Consider the following 16,807-nt stretch of genomic DNA (forward strand, 5'->3'; position numbering starts at 1 on the left):
TACAGCACAGGGTCAATGGAGGGCTCAACATTAACAATGAAGACAGATAATACAATAAAAGAAAAATACTGTTCAGTAAGACAAAGGGGAAAAACATTCAAGAACAAAACATTCTCATTCTATATATATGAACACAATTCCCAAAAATATAAATAAAATTATATAAAACAAATGTTCTAATAATAACAGATTTTTAAAAAAGTTTTAACTGAGATGTATTATTTTAAGGGAACATTTGTTTAAAATTTTAATGAGTAAATAAACCTAAAAAAAATAAAAAAATAAAAGGTTTTCACAAACTCAACCCTCCAAATATACATTGACCAATTATACATTGGGCATTAAATAAGCATGGTTTTTACTTCGTTTGTAAGTTAGTTCTACTCATGCCTTCAATATCTTCGATATCTATCTGATTCATTTGGTGATCACTGTAAGCCTGACATTAAAATTTACTCAAACGAAAAGACGAAAATCAGAGCTGCCAACCTCCGTTGACTCCATTTCAGGAGTACCCTTGTCACATTTCCGGGGTTTTATGTTTTCATCAGGAGTGAATGCGATTCGCGCAAAATTGATAGAAAATGTAATTTTTTTTTACATAGGACAATAAAAATCTAACTGTAATCATATTTTTACATTAATTGAAATATGTGTTGTGTTTTTGCAAACTGTTGAAAAAGTACAGCATAATGAAAATAAGTAAAAAGAGTGAACAACGTACAGTGGTACCTCGACATACGGGTGTCCCGACATACGGGTGTCCCGACATACAAGCAATTTGAGTTACGAGTAATTTTTTTAGCAAATATTTATCTTGTGAGGATAAGCGTTTCAGAAAATGAATGAATTAATTAATTAATTTCGAGATGACATGTCTGTGCTTTGTTTTGGATTCTATCAAATAAAATTCCCTCAAAAATGCAAATTTTACTCTAGCGTGTTTTTTCATTGTACCTTTTTTGGCTATGCGATTTATATTCCAAAAAAATAGGTTTTCTTGTTCATTGAAATAAAGACATGCCGCTTGTTCACAGTTATGTACTATCATCCTTTACCACTTTGTGGCTTCAGTCTAATCATGGTCTTTTATATTAAGTATACAAATGAAAATGTTCATAAAAATCGCAAAATTCACGCTGAAACTCGCAGGCGCAAGACTCCAAAACTCAGCATTGAAGAGAAATGGCAGAAGACTGCCACTCAACTCAATGCCAAAGAAAAATAATGCCAGCTGCAAGAGGGAAGCCTTTGCTCTGATCTTAAAATAGAGCCCTATGAGCAGACAGACTGGCTGGGAGCCTGTCTTAGAATAAAGCTCCTGATAACCTGAGTGCCTAATCATCTTCATCATCTTCAATTCAATTTAATCGTACTGCACATGTAGCTCATCAATTTTTGGGATTAAGAATAACCAGAGAAGAGCTATTGTCAGAGGTGAGAACAGTTTTGACACATTATTTATATATTCCATTAATAAATATTAATACATCACGGTATTTACATATGTATCTTATTGTGTAATGTTAAGTGTTTACACTTGATATTGTATGGCTGCGAAGAAATGTAAAGATGCTACCAGTGATAATTTTACAATTGGCACACTGCGAGTCCCAGGGATTCGCTTGTCTGAAAACTGTGCGTCCCAGGAAACTTGTCACGAGTCCCAACATACTACGGATGCAAATAAAACATAAGCAACGATATATAAACATTCAGATTTAATTTATTTATTATATGGTTTAGGGTTAGGGTTTATTTATCATTGTACTAGTCTTTCAGCTCGTAGATCCTCCTCTCTTTGCAGCCAAAAGTCTTTTGAAATGTGCGTATTTTTCCTTGCTTCCCCCGTTTTGCTTCATGATCATCGATCGAATCTTCTGCAGTTCTTTTCTTACTAGTTGTATTTTTTAACTGCGAAATAACTATCCAGACTGTTTTGCTTTTTCTGAAACATTTTTTATCTTTCTTACACTATTACGAAACTCTTGCTATCGCTTTCTCTCCTTCGTCTGCTAGTGTCTGCTAGTCTCGTTCACGCGAGAATTATTTCGCAAAGATTATGTGGAATAAATTGGTTTGCTATCGGATATATGTGTTTTGGTTTTTTTTTTGATAAAAATTTCTTTGCGTCCGAAAAAAGCACATTACTTGAAATTGTGCGTCTGGAAGAAAAGCTGTGCGTATCAGACGCAGGACGCAGAGGTAACGAGAACACTGGCTACATAAATAATAGGGTTTATCCTATATGGTTTTCCGATTATCGTGGCCATGCCTGTTCTTCATTATCCACGAACAGGTACTGTACAGTACAACTAGAGATCTTTTATTAATAATAATGGAATGCTTATTGTGTCATATTTCCACTTTGATTGCTTTTCTAAATCTGTGTCATTGATTATTGTCATTTGGCCTTACCCTCTCGTTCTTCCTCCATGTGGCGAATGCGAAGTACCATGGCAGCCTTCTCTTCAATGGCCTGATCGCTAGGACTGGCTGCCTCATCTACCATCTCCTGCCACTCCAAGACCTGGCTCTGAGGATCATCAGCACTCCCAGTTTCACTTACCTGTGGTTATAAAGAGCATTAAAAGTTGGGTGACAAACAACCTTAATAAAAAATGAAAAGACAAAAGTCTACCACCATTCCACACTACTACACCTGGGAGGCAGCTCTCTTTGTAAATTGATCCAGGTCTGCCTGCAATGTCCTTTCTTGTTCCTTATACACCAGCAATTTAGCCTCCAATACGTCTAATAAAAAATCAACACGAGGATACATTTATGTAATTGTCATTTACAAGTCAAAGGAAACTAAAGCAAAACCTGTCGGAATAGCGTATTAATTTGATTTACTATTGTTTGCTTTGAGTTCATCATACTGCTCCACTTTCCAAAGGTGTTCCTCTCGTTCCACCTCTAGTTCCGCAATTCGACTTCGCAGGACAAGTATATCAGGAGCAACACTGCCAACCTTAAAGGGAAATAGGATAAAAGACTCAAAGATAAGGGTTTGTGTTACCTTGACTGTACAGGTCAATTTGTGGCATAACGTTGAAAGGGGTGTGACAGAACAAATCGGGTGCTCTGCTTTGGCAGATGCAAATTACTAAAGTAATTTTTAGACTATAAAACCACTAGAACAGGGGTTGGCAAACCATTCCTTGAGGGCCGCAGTGGGTGCAGGTTTTTGTACGAACCGATCCAACACAGACTGTAATCGACTGATCTGTTTGCACTTCTTTTTACCAGATTGATGGAACGGTTTTCTCTTATAGGTTAAAAAGCGAAAAACCGCATCCACTGAGGCTGATTGTGAAATAGTTGGCCGAGCCCTGCACTAGAATGTAGACACCTGTGGTTTACAGCAGTGACCGATGTCACAGTCATCACAGCAATGGCTACACAAAAGCAGCATACTTTTAACTTTTAAATTAAACTTTCTTTATTGTCAGGCTTAAAAATTTCTGATTTCCAAGCATAAATAGTTTGCACAACGGTCTTGCACGTTAAGGATATTTATAATGTATGTTTTATTTCTCTTTAAACGATTAGAAAAGGACTGATTAACCGATAATTATGGCGGGGTGTTTATGGATGCGACTGGTTTTCTGTTTCTGTGTGCCCTATGATATACTGGTGACCAGTTTAGGGTGTGGACGCCTTTCACCCGGGGTAACCTGGGATAGGTTTGAGCACCTCACGACCCTGGCGCGGATGAGCGGTATTGCAAATGAATGAATGAATAATTAATAATCAATTGTCAATAGACATTTCTTGTCAGCAAGCAGAACTCATGAATTCCATCTAGATAATTTATTATATTAAAACCAAAATTGTGGCACACTGTAAATTAATGCCCTACTATTGCCAGTATAGTATTACATTCATAACTTACATCTAACAATAAATATTTTTTAAAAAAGAGAGAACTGATTTAATCCTTCCATCATCTCACCTGTTTTTTTTTCAATTCATCCTCCAGTTGTCTTATTCTGGCTTTGGACCAGGCTTTCATCTTAAGAAATTTGGCCTCTGATCTGCTGGCTTCATCATTTTTTTGCTTTGCTTGGACTACAGAAAATAAAGAAAAAAAATATGAAAATAAAGGTTCAGTAACAAGTTCAGGGGTAGGAAACCTATGCTTGGGAGCAATATGTGGTTCTCTTTATGGGTGTACAGTAATACCTTGACCTACGAGTGCCCGACATACGAGGAATTTGAGATACAATTTAAATTCCGGTTAGGATTATTATTGGTTTGATTACAAATTTGCTGGAACGCTTTGCTTTATTTAGAAAGGTCATTGTTTTACAGCTCTTGCAAGAATAACGCTTCGCTTGGAACCATGATAAACAATGGGAAGGTCACTCTGCAGCTGCCTCCGAGGACTCCCAATTGTTTTGAAACATCGACATCTCACACGGTCGCTCATACCGAAGATCTGGGGGGACTCTCAATTGTTTTGACTTCTGAAGATCTGACAGACCTACAATTGTTATATAATATATGATGCTTGTTGTTTAATCTTATGTAATAAATGGGCAGTGGAGGATTCAATTCGCAAGAATGATCTGGTCCGAAGGCGCGTGAGGATCGATTCTCTCTTGCAAGAATCCCGGTTATGAGTCAGATGCTGTGAAGTTGCTTAAAACAGGAGTCTTAATATAATGTGCATTTCTAAAGAACATCCTGTCTATAATCTCTGTCTTAATCTTATGCTCTTTCATGATGTCTATAATATCTTCTCAACTCGCCTCAGTGTTCAACTGTTGTATTTTCCATGATGCCTATAATCTCAACTTCTGTACTTTTCCATGACATCATGGTGAAATTCAATAAAGGCATCCTTCACCTTGAAAAGATAAGAGAGAACCACCGAGCCGAGCGCGAGACACCCCCTCGCGCCTCGACCTCTCTTCCGCCGGCCGGTGCCTTTAAAATATAACACAGTCTCGGCTTCGTTTTTCCTTTGTGCACGGTTGATAATTACGTTGATCTGTTACTTCAGACCCAACAGATGCGTCTTCTGTTGAAAGGTAAATTTGAGAATGCCTTTTGGTGAACCTATCAAATCCGAACAAATATTTACCTTGTGATACGAGACAAAGTTTTCAAATACAAGCATACGAGATGCGAGAGGCTGCTTATGATTCTTGCTCTCGTCGCATCTCCCTCGTGTAAAGAGCTCTATGCGCACTGGGCGGATGGAGCATTGCATTTCTTTACCATGAGTGGTGTATGCTTGACGTTGCCGGCTCGCTAATATGAGAAGAGTTTTTCAATAATATGTACCATCTTGAAGCATAAGGACGCTATTAAGGATATGAAGATTTCCAAAGATTAACCATAATTTCTAAACTGCACAGTGGCATTTATAACGAGGTGAAAAGCCTTTTAATATGGATAAAAGATAAACAGTTAGCGGGAGATAGTGTGTCCGAGTCGATATGTTAAAAAGCCTCTGTTAGGAGATGGTGAATTAGAACAAATCAAATGTTTTTCCATTATAATATCCTGTTTTTTCTGTGTTATATTCAAAGGGTGGGAATGAATTAGCTCGTATTCAGTTCATTTCTATGGGAAATGTTGATTTCCAAATACGAGTAAATCGAGTGAAATGAGCTCGTCTCAGAACGTATTAAGCACGTATCTCAAAGTATACTATATATGGCTTTCCACCAACATTTGAGGTAAAATTTGGAAACCCCTGGTGAGATAGCGGAGTCTCGAAAGCACCATATATGATAAATGATACTATTCATTAGCAACAGCGTAATAATAATGTCAAAAGAATTGAGAGTTGTACAGTAATACTTTGAGATACGAGCCTAATGCCTTCTGGGACCGAGCTCATATGTTGATTGACTCATATCTCAAATCAACGTTTCCCATAGAAATGAACTGAATACAAATTAGATCCTTCTCATCCTCTGAAAAGAACAGAATATTACAATGGAAAAGAAACATTTGTATTGTTCTAATCCACCATCTACTAACAGAGTAAAAAATAACTGGTGGTTATGATGTTTAATACTAAAATGAGACAATCAGTACAACGCAGAGTGCGCAGAAGAGGGAGTGAAAGACAGAGAACGTGCCCGTAACATAACAAACATAAGTTTAATTTAGGTAAATGAAATTAGATTACGATACAGATACACTTAAAAATAAGTTTTAATCTTACCTTACATTAGACTTTAAATTTTTTTACTTTTCTTCTTCGGGATTGGCTCTTTTTGCCTCGCTTTCCACCTTTTCTTTTAGCCATAGTTTTTAAAAGGAACCTATCTAGGATTGTTTAATTCTGCACTGACCAATGCAAATAAAACAGACAAAAATGCAACGCTCCACCCATTTCTCATGGATATCTTTACAGGAGGGAGATGCGGCGAAAAATACAAAGCTCTGAAATCATAAGCGGCCTCTCGCGTCTCGGCCACCTGGCTGTCTTGTATCTCAAAATGTGTCTCATATCTCAAGAAAGATACAAGCTCGGAATTTTAGTCTTATCTCAAATTACTTGTATGTTGGAGCACTCGTATGTCGAGTTAATAATGTACATTAAAACTGGTTAAATGACAAAATGCATTCATTTGCATGATGTATTTTTACTTTTAAATTCTGACTCTCAAGGAATAACATTTAAAAATCTAAATTGTCTATGGTTCTCCGTTCCAAACCCTGACCTAGTCCTCAAGAATGGTGATGAGAAAGTATTATTTGTCTAGTCATTTGACTATAAGGAATAATGCAATGTTTTTCCCCACATAAAATTTGAGTGTGGCCATCTACTTCTTATTTCTAGTGGCTTTGGAATTTAGAAGTAGCAGACACATTCAACATGTAAATTCCAACAGAATTAATCTTGTTTAATAAATAAATAAAAACTGAATATAATTTTCCAATGTGCATTAGTGAAACAAATGTGAATAGAAGCAAGCATTTCCAGAAAGCTGGCCGTCTTTGTGCAGTCATTTATAAATACCTGTCCTAACTCATGACTTTGGTATTGTGAAGAGTCCCAGATATCTTTTTTTCAAGTACAGAGGTACCTCGAGATACGAGCTTAATTAGTTCTGGGACTGAGCTCATATGTCAATTTTCTTGTAACTCAAATGGTTTCCCATTGAAATTAACTAAAAACAATTTAATTTGTTCCAACCCTATGAAAAAACACCAAAAACAGGATATTGGATTGGATTTTTTGTTTATTTGTTGTAATTTGCCATCTATTAACAAAGTATCAAATAACTAGTGGTTTAATAGTATACTAAATAGAACTAAATTTAGACGGATTTCGAGGGTAGAGAGAGGGCGGGGTCGAGGGGGGGGGGGGGGGGTTGGCTTTTTCACCGGAACGCGCTCGTAAAATAACAAACATATTTAAATGAACTTGGATTACGATGCAGACACTCAAAATAAATTAAATCTATCCTTAGACGATACGTAATTCTAATTGTTTTACATTTTTATACCTTTCTTCTTCCCTTTACACTTTTCTACATCAAATGCAACCTATCGATGGTAGTTTGGTTTTGTATTCATTCAATATATTGCAAAAATTATGCACACAAATATTCTCACAATAGGATAACGCACAGCCACTTGCCAACGAATAGCACACAACATTTAAGCAAGCTGATGCAAGAAACTGGTTAGTTTTAATTTAAAAAAAAAAAGAATACTTATTATTCTTTAGGAGAAACGAGAATGAGGTAGATATTTTTGGGTATGTATCGTAAGTTTTTTGTGAGTAGAGTGGTCCACTGTGAAACATTTTGGAAAACAGAGTGTAATAGTTTTCACACAAAGACCCACCTTCCAATTCTGCTATCCTCCGGAAAGTTGTGACATGACAAGATGCATTTTCAGGTTTTGGGGGTTCCTGACTGATAGAGTGTAGAGCAACTGAATTCCTTCTCAGTTCATCTAGCTGGCTCATGAGATCCTGTTGGGTTTGAGCCAAATCCATCTGATGCTTTTCAGACATTCGCTGAACCTCTCCCTGCTGCTTCTCCAGGAGGTCACGGAGTTGGGCTCGCATCACATGTTTTTCTGCCTCCATTTTTGATTCAATACTCTCTCGTTCAACGTGTAGTCTCCGAATCCGCTCTGTTAGCTCCTAGCAAAAGAATGGAAAATAACTTTTTTTTTATTCCATTGTTTACAGAAAATCTAAGTTGAATCTAGCTGCTGCCGTGCAATTTGGAGCTAGGATGGTGATTTAGAATGGGAGTAGAGGAATTTTCATTACATATTATATAGACTGCAATGTTTCCCTGCTATTTTTCATCTCCGGTCTTCCGCTGGCGAGATTTGACGTGGATTTTGCCATTTTTATGAACTTTTTTTTATACTAAGGATAAATAAAACAGAGAAGTACTGAAGCCATGAATGATAAACCCACAAAGTGGTGAAGGATCACAGTAACTCCTTTTATTTTCTTGCCTCTTTATAAATACATGACTCTGTGTAATAAGAGGGTTGTAGTGCAGAGTCCCACTCAATGCTACTGAATACATATTCAATGGTCACTTTGCTCCAAATTCAAACCGGTTCATACAAACCAGCATGATGTCTAGTCAAACTCTATATCTAACATAGAGACAAGGTAAGGGTATACTAAGGAATAAATTAAGTCTAAATCTAATTGTAATTTAGACTCCTTGTTCAGAAATAATATTGTAAAAATCAAAAGCATTGTTAAAAATAGAATTTAAATGAGCAGTATATCTGTTTTGAAGGTTATTTTTAAATAACTTATCTAGTAAATTGTGATTTACAAGCTCTTGTTAGCTACTAATTATCTAGGCATTGCATTTCCTTACCTTTATTTGCTTGTCCCTACCATCCACCTCGTTCTGGAGGACATCAATGACCTGCGTTTTGCCAAGAAGCACCTCCTCCTTTTCATGCAGTTTCTGTTTTAAGGCTTTCAAAAGCTGGTTAATAAATTAAAATATAAAAAAAATATTATTAATCTTCAATAACAACATTCAACAACTTGCAGAATGGCAAGAATTAACAACTACCGTATCATTTTTGCATATTGACCGCCCTAGCGTTGAGGCGTGCCCATAAAATTGCCTTAAAATTATTGACATTTATGATTTTTCTCATAAGACGCCCCCTGATTCAAAGTTTTCACCTTCATATTCATGGTTTTATTAGGGAGTACAAATGTTTTACTTTGAAAGGAAAATCTTGAGAAAAATCATCGCACGTGGTGTTTCTGCAATACTGTATGAATCTAAAAGATCGTCTGCTAGATTGCACATTTACTGCACGTGGCCGAATTCAAAAAGGTAGTCACGTGAGCAGCACAACCAGGAAGTGTGTCCGAGCCTCCGGTAAAAGGTAAGATGGCGGCGCCTAAAGCGAGCAATGGTTTTATGCAACTATTGGGTTAATTCTGTAATACTATTATATATATATGTGCATTTTATCATTTTTGTATGAAAGCTTCTTCGAATTGTCTGAAGAGAACTCGGGACGTAACAAGTGACCGAGTCCTCGTTCAAAGGAATGTTGAACTGACATCTCAGCCAGTCCCGGGCTCCGAGGACTGTTGATCTGGGTTTGCAACGGAGGGCCGTGAAGGACTCTTGATTCCAGCAGATGGCTATCAATCACCTCTGGGAATACTCGCATATTGTTCTTACATCGTGACACCCGTTTCGCTTCTTTATGGAATTGTTATGTCGAATGAAGACTTGTTTGTTTAAATTCCAATGAAGTTTGTTTTTAGTTCCCCTTAATTGTTATTACTGAATACCTGATATGTTATGATTGTTGCAGATGTTGTTTTTGCTGATGCAGTTGGATTAATCAATAACATTGTAATTGTTTTGATTTATGGCCTTAAAACTGTACGAGAAATGACTGTTCGGGAGGATATTCTGAGACAGACGAGGTCGAGATGTATTCTCACTTATAAGTTTTCATCAGAAAGACAAATTTAATGAAATGCCCATAATTAAATCAGATGTCTGCCTGCCGTGTTTTATAATTATATTCAAGTATAATTATTGATGAATCTAACAGCAACATACATTTTTTTTCTTAAATTTCATTCACGGTGGTCAAAATAAAGTTTGTTTAGCGTTAACTTTTCTCTATTTTGAAATATATGACCGTATCACCTGTAATGTACTAGGTTATGGCATTTTGTATTTGGCACTTTGCAGTTTCGTGCATGTCAAGTCTAATTTGTGCGCATATAGGCTTGATTCAGTCATCATTTTTTGAGTTACAAATATGGCGTGTATGCGAGACAATACGGTGTCTCATAAATACCTGCTCAAGATCAGCACTGGCATCAGACTTTGCAGCTAGTTTGAAGAGCTCCTGTTCATGCCTTTGGTTGATTTCTGTCAGTTGACCGTCTTTCTGGAGAATTATATCTTTGAAAGTCTGGATCTTAAAAAAGAGTCAGAATAGATATTTGCAAATATAAAGTGTGGAGAAACACAAAGATATGCACAAATTTTTTCATGCCCTGTATATTGGCGTACAAATACCCCATGGTGACAACAAGATAGAAACCTACATTCTGTTTGTACATGCTCTCTTTCTGTCTATACTGGTCTTGCTCTGTGTCCAGGTGTTCCTTCAAGCTGTCTGTTTGCTCCTTGAGCAAACTATAACGTTCTTCATCTTTTCCAACTTTCTGGGTCAGGTTCTGCACCAGCTGCTGAAGCTCCTGCATTGCAGTATGGTCTCGATCCACCTGATATTGCACAGTTATTTATTTTTTATATATACCTTATTTATTCGAGTATACATGGGTGTCAAACTCTTAGTTCGCGGGCCGCATTAACGTCAACTCGATTTCATGCGTGCCCAACAATTTTATGTATAATATTTTGATTTCTTTTTTAAATACAGTGGTAAAAATAAGTATTTTGTCAACCACCAATTGAGCAAGTGTTCCTACTTGAAAACAATGGAGAGGCCTTTAATTGTCAACATGGGTAAACCTCACCCATGAGAGACAGAATGAGGAAAAATAATAATAATTTTTTTTTCTCTAATTTGAAATAAATTAACATATGGGCTGCATCATCTTGCGTCATGGCATCATGGTTTTATGGTTTTTTGTGTTAGTCACCTTGCAGTTTCGTGCATGTCGTCTTTTTATGCGCGTATAAGCCGCACCCACGATTTAGACTTTTTGTCCGACAAATACGGCTTATATGTGAGTAAATACAGTCCATCTATGAACTTCATTTTAAATAGATCCTAAAACAGAAAGTTGGTACTTATTATTTACTTTCTCAGGCCACGCAAAATGATGTGGCGGGACATATTTGGCCCCCAGGCCGGCACTTTGAAACGCGTTGAGTAGAACGTGCACCCGTGTATAACGCGCACCCATAAGTTGTGACTAAAAATTGGTATAATTTTGCACCGGTAGTGGTAACTGGCAAATGCTGAACACGTGTCGCCATGACAAAACATTTGTTCAAAAGATATGGTACGGAAACATGGTAAAACAAACTACTACCAGTACGAACACAATCCTAAAATGGAATTTATAATTTTAAGTCTTTAAAGTGTAATTCAACATCATACAATTTAAAATATTTCTAAGTCTAATTCATCATCATCCAATTCACCAAAAAATTGATTCCATTCTTCTTGAGCGAGGGAGGATAGTGCTCCCCGGGTGGTCTCGTGTGAGCAGGTGCCCCGTTAACGTTTCCCTGAAGTATATTTTTAAAAAACGATTACCCCTTTTCCTCTATAAACTTGCCTTAAGGTTATTTGGACAGGCCTGGCTTTTGTAAAAGAAGGTAGATTATCGCCATCTGCCAGGCTCCCATTATAATGGCTGCGGAGGGGACTTTTTCCATTGACGTAGGAAACTTTTCCCATTGGCAGAGGGGACTTTTCCCCCGGATTTCGTCATAAAAGCGAAGACTTTGTGTATAACGGGCACCCAAACTTTGCTTCAGTTTTTTTGGCGTTATACTTGATAAAATACGATGTGTGTGTGAGTGTGTGTGTGCGTGCTGATAGATTTGAAATACAACTTAGGAACAGGTTAAGAAAGAGTGAGATCAATTTAATCGAAAATAGGTGTATTACCAGACTACATGATGTGATGGGGAGAGAGCTCGAACAGCTGTGAGCCGCTCACAGTCTGTTGTCTTTGCAACTATCTCTCCGAATGAACAGTGGGTCCGTCTTTATATTGGAAAACAGGGTATAGTATGGTTTCTATAACAACGACCAAACTTTGGCCAAAGTCTGATTAATCAGTTGCGTGTGTCCATGACAACAACCAAACTTTGGGCAAAGTCCGATTAATCAGTGTCAAGTCTCTATGACAACGACCAAACTCTGGGCAAGTTTCTTATGACAACGATATTTCTATACTTACAAAAACTGGTACAATATGAACAAGCAATTGCCACACGACTAAATGTTATCTTACAGTGCGTGTGTGTGCGTGCGTGGGTCCGTGTGTGTGTGAATTTTTTTTACCTTTTGCTTTGTTGATGCGATCGACTGATCTCCAACCATTGCTGTTTGCAAGTGAACAATGTAAGCCTCTTTCTCTGCCAGCTTTCTGTCCTTTTCTGCCAGCATAGCATCCAATTCTTGCCCTCGTTGTCGCTGTGCTTCTACCTCAGTCATCTACCAGAAATAAACATTGATTTAGATTCCAAATTATTTTTTTAGCCTGATCCCAAACTTGGAATGGGCTAAATAGAGGTAGTCATACTTTTACTTACTGATGCCTCAAAGTACAAAGTATTTTGTATGCAAATGAGTGAATCAAAATTTGGAAAAGATCCAAGTTACAAAATCCCCCAAAAAGTAAATGCATTTCTTTATGCGTTATTTTATTTTGAAAATATCGCAGATGCATTGATTCTCACTTTAGAACAGGGGTCAGGAACCTTTTTGACAGAGAGAGCCATAAACAATTCATATTAAATGTTATTTCTTGAGAGCCGTTCTCAGAATTGAAAGGTAAAAAATACATGAAATTGTGTGATTGTTTTGGTCATTTCACCACTTTTAAAGTATAAAAAAATCTCTGAATTCCTTTGACAACATTAGTATGCTGTTGCTAATAAATCAGTACCAGGGATATCATGCATGCAGAATAGAAATAAAAAAAACTAATTATGATTGAAGAGGTGGTAAAAGTAGTGTCAATGCCACAGTTTCCATACTTTACCTCACAGGTTAGTGGAGAGCCATATGCCCCCATGGAAAGAGCCACATATGGCTCTCAAGCCATTGGTTCCCTACCCCTGCTTTAGAACATCACAACCCTCTACTGGGCTTTCATTTCATCGTTCTCATTCTATTTGTAAGATGTAAAAATAAGATCATGTTTTTACATTAATTAATTATTAATTAATAACGTTTTTGCAAGCTATTGGAAAAGTACAGTATAATGAAAATAATTTTAGCTTTATATTTTGGGTCCTTCTATGTGCGTTTCACAGTCAATAATTCCAACATGTGTCACGCTGATGTCGCACTTGCATGTTGCGCAGTGTGCAAATGTCGGTCCTTTTGGAGACGGCTTCAACATGGCATATTTCGTTAAATACGAACCAATACACTAGTGTGGGTATCGGGGTTTCTTATTAGAAGTTTCATCCAAATTGCCATAAATTTTGCACCTAACCCGAGCAGACATATAGATAAGACTTACCAGTGCAGAGTATGCTTACTTGCTTTAGAACAACCCCAGACATAATAGGATTTGTTTTAAAACAAAAGTCTAGTGGTTTGCTCAGCCTAATAATACTTACTTCACCTATGAAAAAAAATGAAAACGAAAATGACCCCATTTCAGGAGTACCCTTGTGCCATTTCCTCAGTTTATCCGGAGTGAATGCGATTCATGCCAAATCAATATGCGCTGAATTCGCACAAGACAAATCTTCAGTCAGAACTTGTAACTCGGATGATTCACAATGCTGATGTTACCGAATTCTTCCAGTTTACAGTGCAGTTGAATCAAGATTGCGAAAGCACTGGCGATGGTGTGAATTTTGAGACATTAAATGGGAAAATCTACTTTTCCAAAATAGTTGCTAAAAAAATAATTGGCTTTCCGGAGTCCTGGAGCTTGCCTTGCAACTACTGGAATTCCGGAGTAGTTGGCGGCACTCCGATAGTCGCTACCTATGCAATCGATTCGTAAATCGATTCCCATGCTGAAATCGCGTAAGACGAATCAATTGTCAAAACTTGTAAGTCGGAAGATTCACAATGCACTTGCGTTACCGAATTCAGTTTACAGAGCAGCTGAACCAAGATGGTTGGCAGCCATCGCAATTTTGAGGCATTTAAATTGGAAATGTGTTACTTTTCCGAAATGGATTGAATTGGATAACTTTATTCATCCCGTATTCGGGAAATTCCGTTGTCACGGTAGCAAGAGGGTGAGGATGGTGAAATAGGAAAGGCATTTTAGATATAAATAGATAGGTAATAACTTAATGAATAAATACAAGAATGAATATATAAATAAGTAACTGTGTTATATATATATATATATATATATATATATATATATATATATATATATATATATATATATATATATATATATATATATATATATATATATATATATATATATATATATATATATATATATATATATATATATATATATATATATATATATATATATATATATATATATATATATATATATATATATATATATATATATATATATATATATATATATATATATATATATATATATATATATATATAATTCACATATAAAGTACTGCACTACTTACGAAATTTTAAAGTTACGAAAAGTGTTTGGAACCAATTAATTTCGTAAGCAGAGATACAACTGTAGTTGTACATTCATTTCAAGAGGGAGTGCCTACCGGATAGGGGATGCATAGATGCATCTCGCACCATTTTGCCGCGGCTGCCTTATTCTCTCGGGATGGATCCTCTCGTCCAACATTGTCCATACCTTTTATAGTGAGAGCGTCCGTACTTGCGCTGTCGAGTGTACAGTCGGGCAAATAAGTATTTAGTCAACCACCAATTGTGCAAGTTATCCTACTTCAAAAGATTAGAGAGGCAATTGCCAACATGGATAAACCTATATCATGAGAGAATGGGGGAAAAAAACAGAAAATCACATTTTCGATTTTTAAAGAATTTATTTGCAAATCATGGTGGAAAATAAGTATTTGGATGATACCAAAAGTTCATCTCAATACTTTGTTATGTACAATTGTTGGGAATAATGGACACCAAACGTTTTCACCAAACTCTTCACAAGCTTTTCACACACTGCCGCAGGTATTTTGGCCCATTCCTCCATGCAGATCTCCTCTAGAGCAGAGATGTTTTGGTGCTGCCGTTGGGCAATACAGACTTTAAACGGCCTCCACAGATCTTCATTGAGATCTGGAAACTGGCTAGGCCACTCCAGGACCTTAAAATGCTTTTTCCGAAGCCTCCCCTTTGTTGCCCTGGCTGTGTGTTTGGGATCATTTTCATGCTGAAAGACCCAGCCACGCCTCATCTTCATTGTCCTTGCTGATGGAAGGAGATTTTCACTCAAAATCTCTCGACACATGGCCTCATTCATTCTGTCCTGTACACAGATCAGTTGTCCTGGTCCCTTTGCAAAAAAGAAACTGCTCCAAAGCATGATGTTTCCACCCGACTCAGTGGGTATGGCGTTCTTCGGATGCAATTCAGTATCCATTCTCCTCCAAACACGAGAACCTGTGTTTCTACGAAAAAGTTCTATTTTGGTTTCATCTGACCTTAAAACATTCTCCAAGTCCTCTCCTGGGTCATTCAAATGCTCTCTAGCGAACCGCAGACGAGCCTGAATGTGTACTGACTTCAGAGGGGGGACACGTCTGGCAGTGCAAGATTGGTATTGACCAAATACATATTTCCCACCATGATTTGCAAATAAAAAATTTAAAAATCAAACAATGTGATTATCTGGTTTTTTTTTTACACATTCTGTTTCATGGTTGAGGTTTAATCATGTTGACATTTACAGGCCTCTCTAATCTTTTGATGTAGAAGAACTTGAACAATTGGTGTTTGACTAAATACTTATTTGCTCAACTTTAATTTTATTAATTGTATTTTAATTAATTCTAATGTTGCCAATTTTTTTCCACGTCTGCACTGATTCTGGGGTGCTGTCCATGGCAAGTCAGCTGGCAAGCTCGCCTGTATTGTATAAGTATTTATGTATGTTAAAACTGTCCGGTAGGGCCGTATGTGGTAGTCATCTTGTTGTACGATGTACAAATAGCAATGACAATAAAGCTTTCAATTCCATTCAATTCAATACTTTCATACACAGATTAGGGATGTCTGTGAAATAGTCAAAATGTAGTTGGAATCAATCACAACATCATTTTTCTTATGATGAAAATGAAAATCAGACATAGGCATTGTCGTCATCATTGACTTGACAAAAAGCCTAGTAGTCATCATACCCAGCAAAGCGTATGACGAAATTGGATAGTGCAGGGGTGGCCAACCCGCGGCTCTTTGCCCGGTTTCATGCGGCTCTTACGTCCATATCAAAGTTTGTATTTGTGTTTTATTTTTATTTGCGTGTGCGCTTCGCTTGAGTTCAATACGGTATTTTCGTCCAATGCGCATGTGCTTGGGATGAAAATACCTCAAAGTTTCCCAGTAGGAGCAAGGTCATTTGAGTAAACGTTTTAACAGAGTGGGAGAGCTCCCGTGAACCAGAAGCGACAATGAACGGCGTCGCGCACACAAAAAGTATCCCAAAGATCGAGCGTCGGCTGAAAAA

The 16,807-nt window shown here is 37.1% G+C and overlaps 1 protein-coding gene across 5 annotated transcripts in view; it reads right to left on the reverse strand.

Moving 5' to 3' along the window:
• LOC144193840 (uncharacterized) overlaps nucleotides 1-16,807 on the reverse strand; it is a 51,697-nt gene that overhangs the window by 24,568 nt on the left and 10,322 nt on the right. For 4 of the 5 annotated variants that reach the window (XM_077712411.1, XM_077712410.1, XM_077712412.1 and 1 more), the window contains 9 exons: nucleotides 12,493-12,645; nucleotides 10,553-10,732; nucleotides 10,300-10,422; nucleotides 8,832-8,945; nucleotides 7,822-8,125; nucleotides 3,959-4,074; nucleotides 2,857-2,974; nucleotides 2,663-2,754; nucleotides 2,419-2,569 (listed from right to left, as the gene is read on the reverse strand). In XM_077712411.1, coding sequence (XP_077568537.1) covers nucleotides 2,419-2,569; nucleotides 2,663-2,754; nucleotides 2,857-2,974; nucleotides 3,959-4,074; nucleotides 7,822-8,125; nucleotides 8,832-8,945; nucleotides 10,300-10,422; nucleotides 10,553-10,732; nucleotides 12,493-12,645 — 1,351 coding nt within the window. Of the gene's footprint in view, nucleotides 1-2,418; nucleotides 2,570-2,662; nucleotides 2,755-2,856; nucleotides 2,975-3,958; nucleotides 4,075-7,821; nucleotides 8,126-8,831; nucleotides 8,946-10,299; nucleotides 10,423-10,552; nucleotides 10,733-12,492; nucleotides 12,646-14,885; nucleotides 15,115-16,807 lie in introns of those variants that run through there. The other variant, XM_077712413.1, reaches the window with a different exon arrangement.

This window comes from Stigmatopora nigra, chromosome 3, assembly GCF_051989575.1.
Source record: "Stigmatopora nigra isolate UIUO_SnigA chromosome 3, RoL_Snig_1.1, whole genome shotgun sequence".
NCBI lineage: Eukaryota > Metazoa > Chordata > Actinopteri > Syngnathiformes > Syngnathidae > Stigmatopora > Stigmatopora nigra.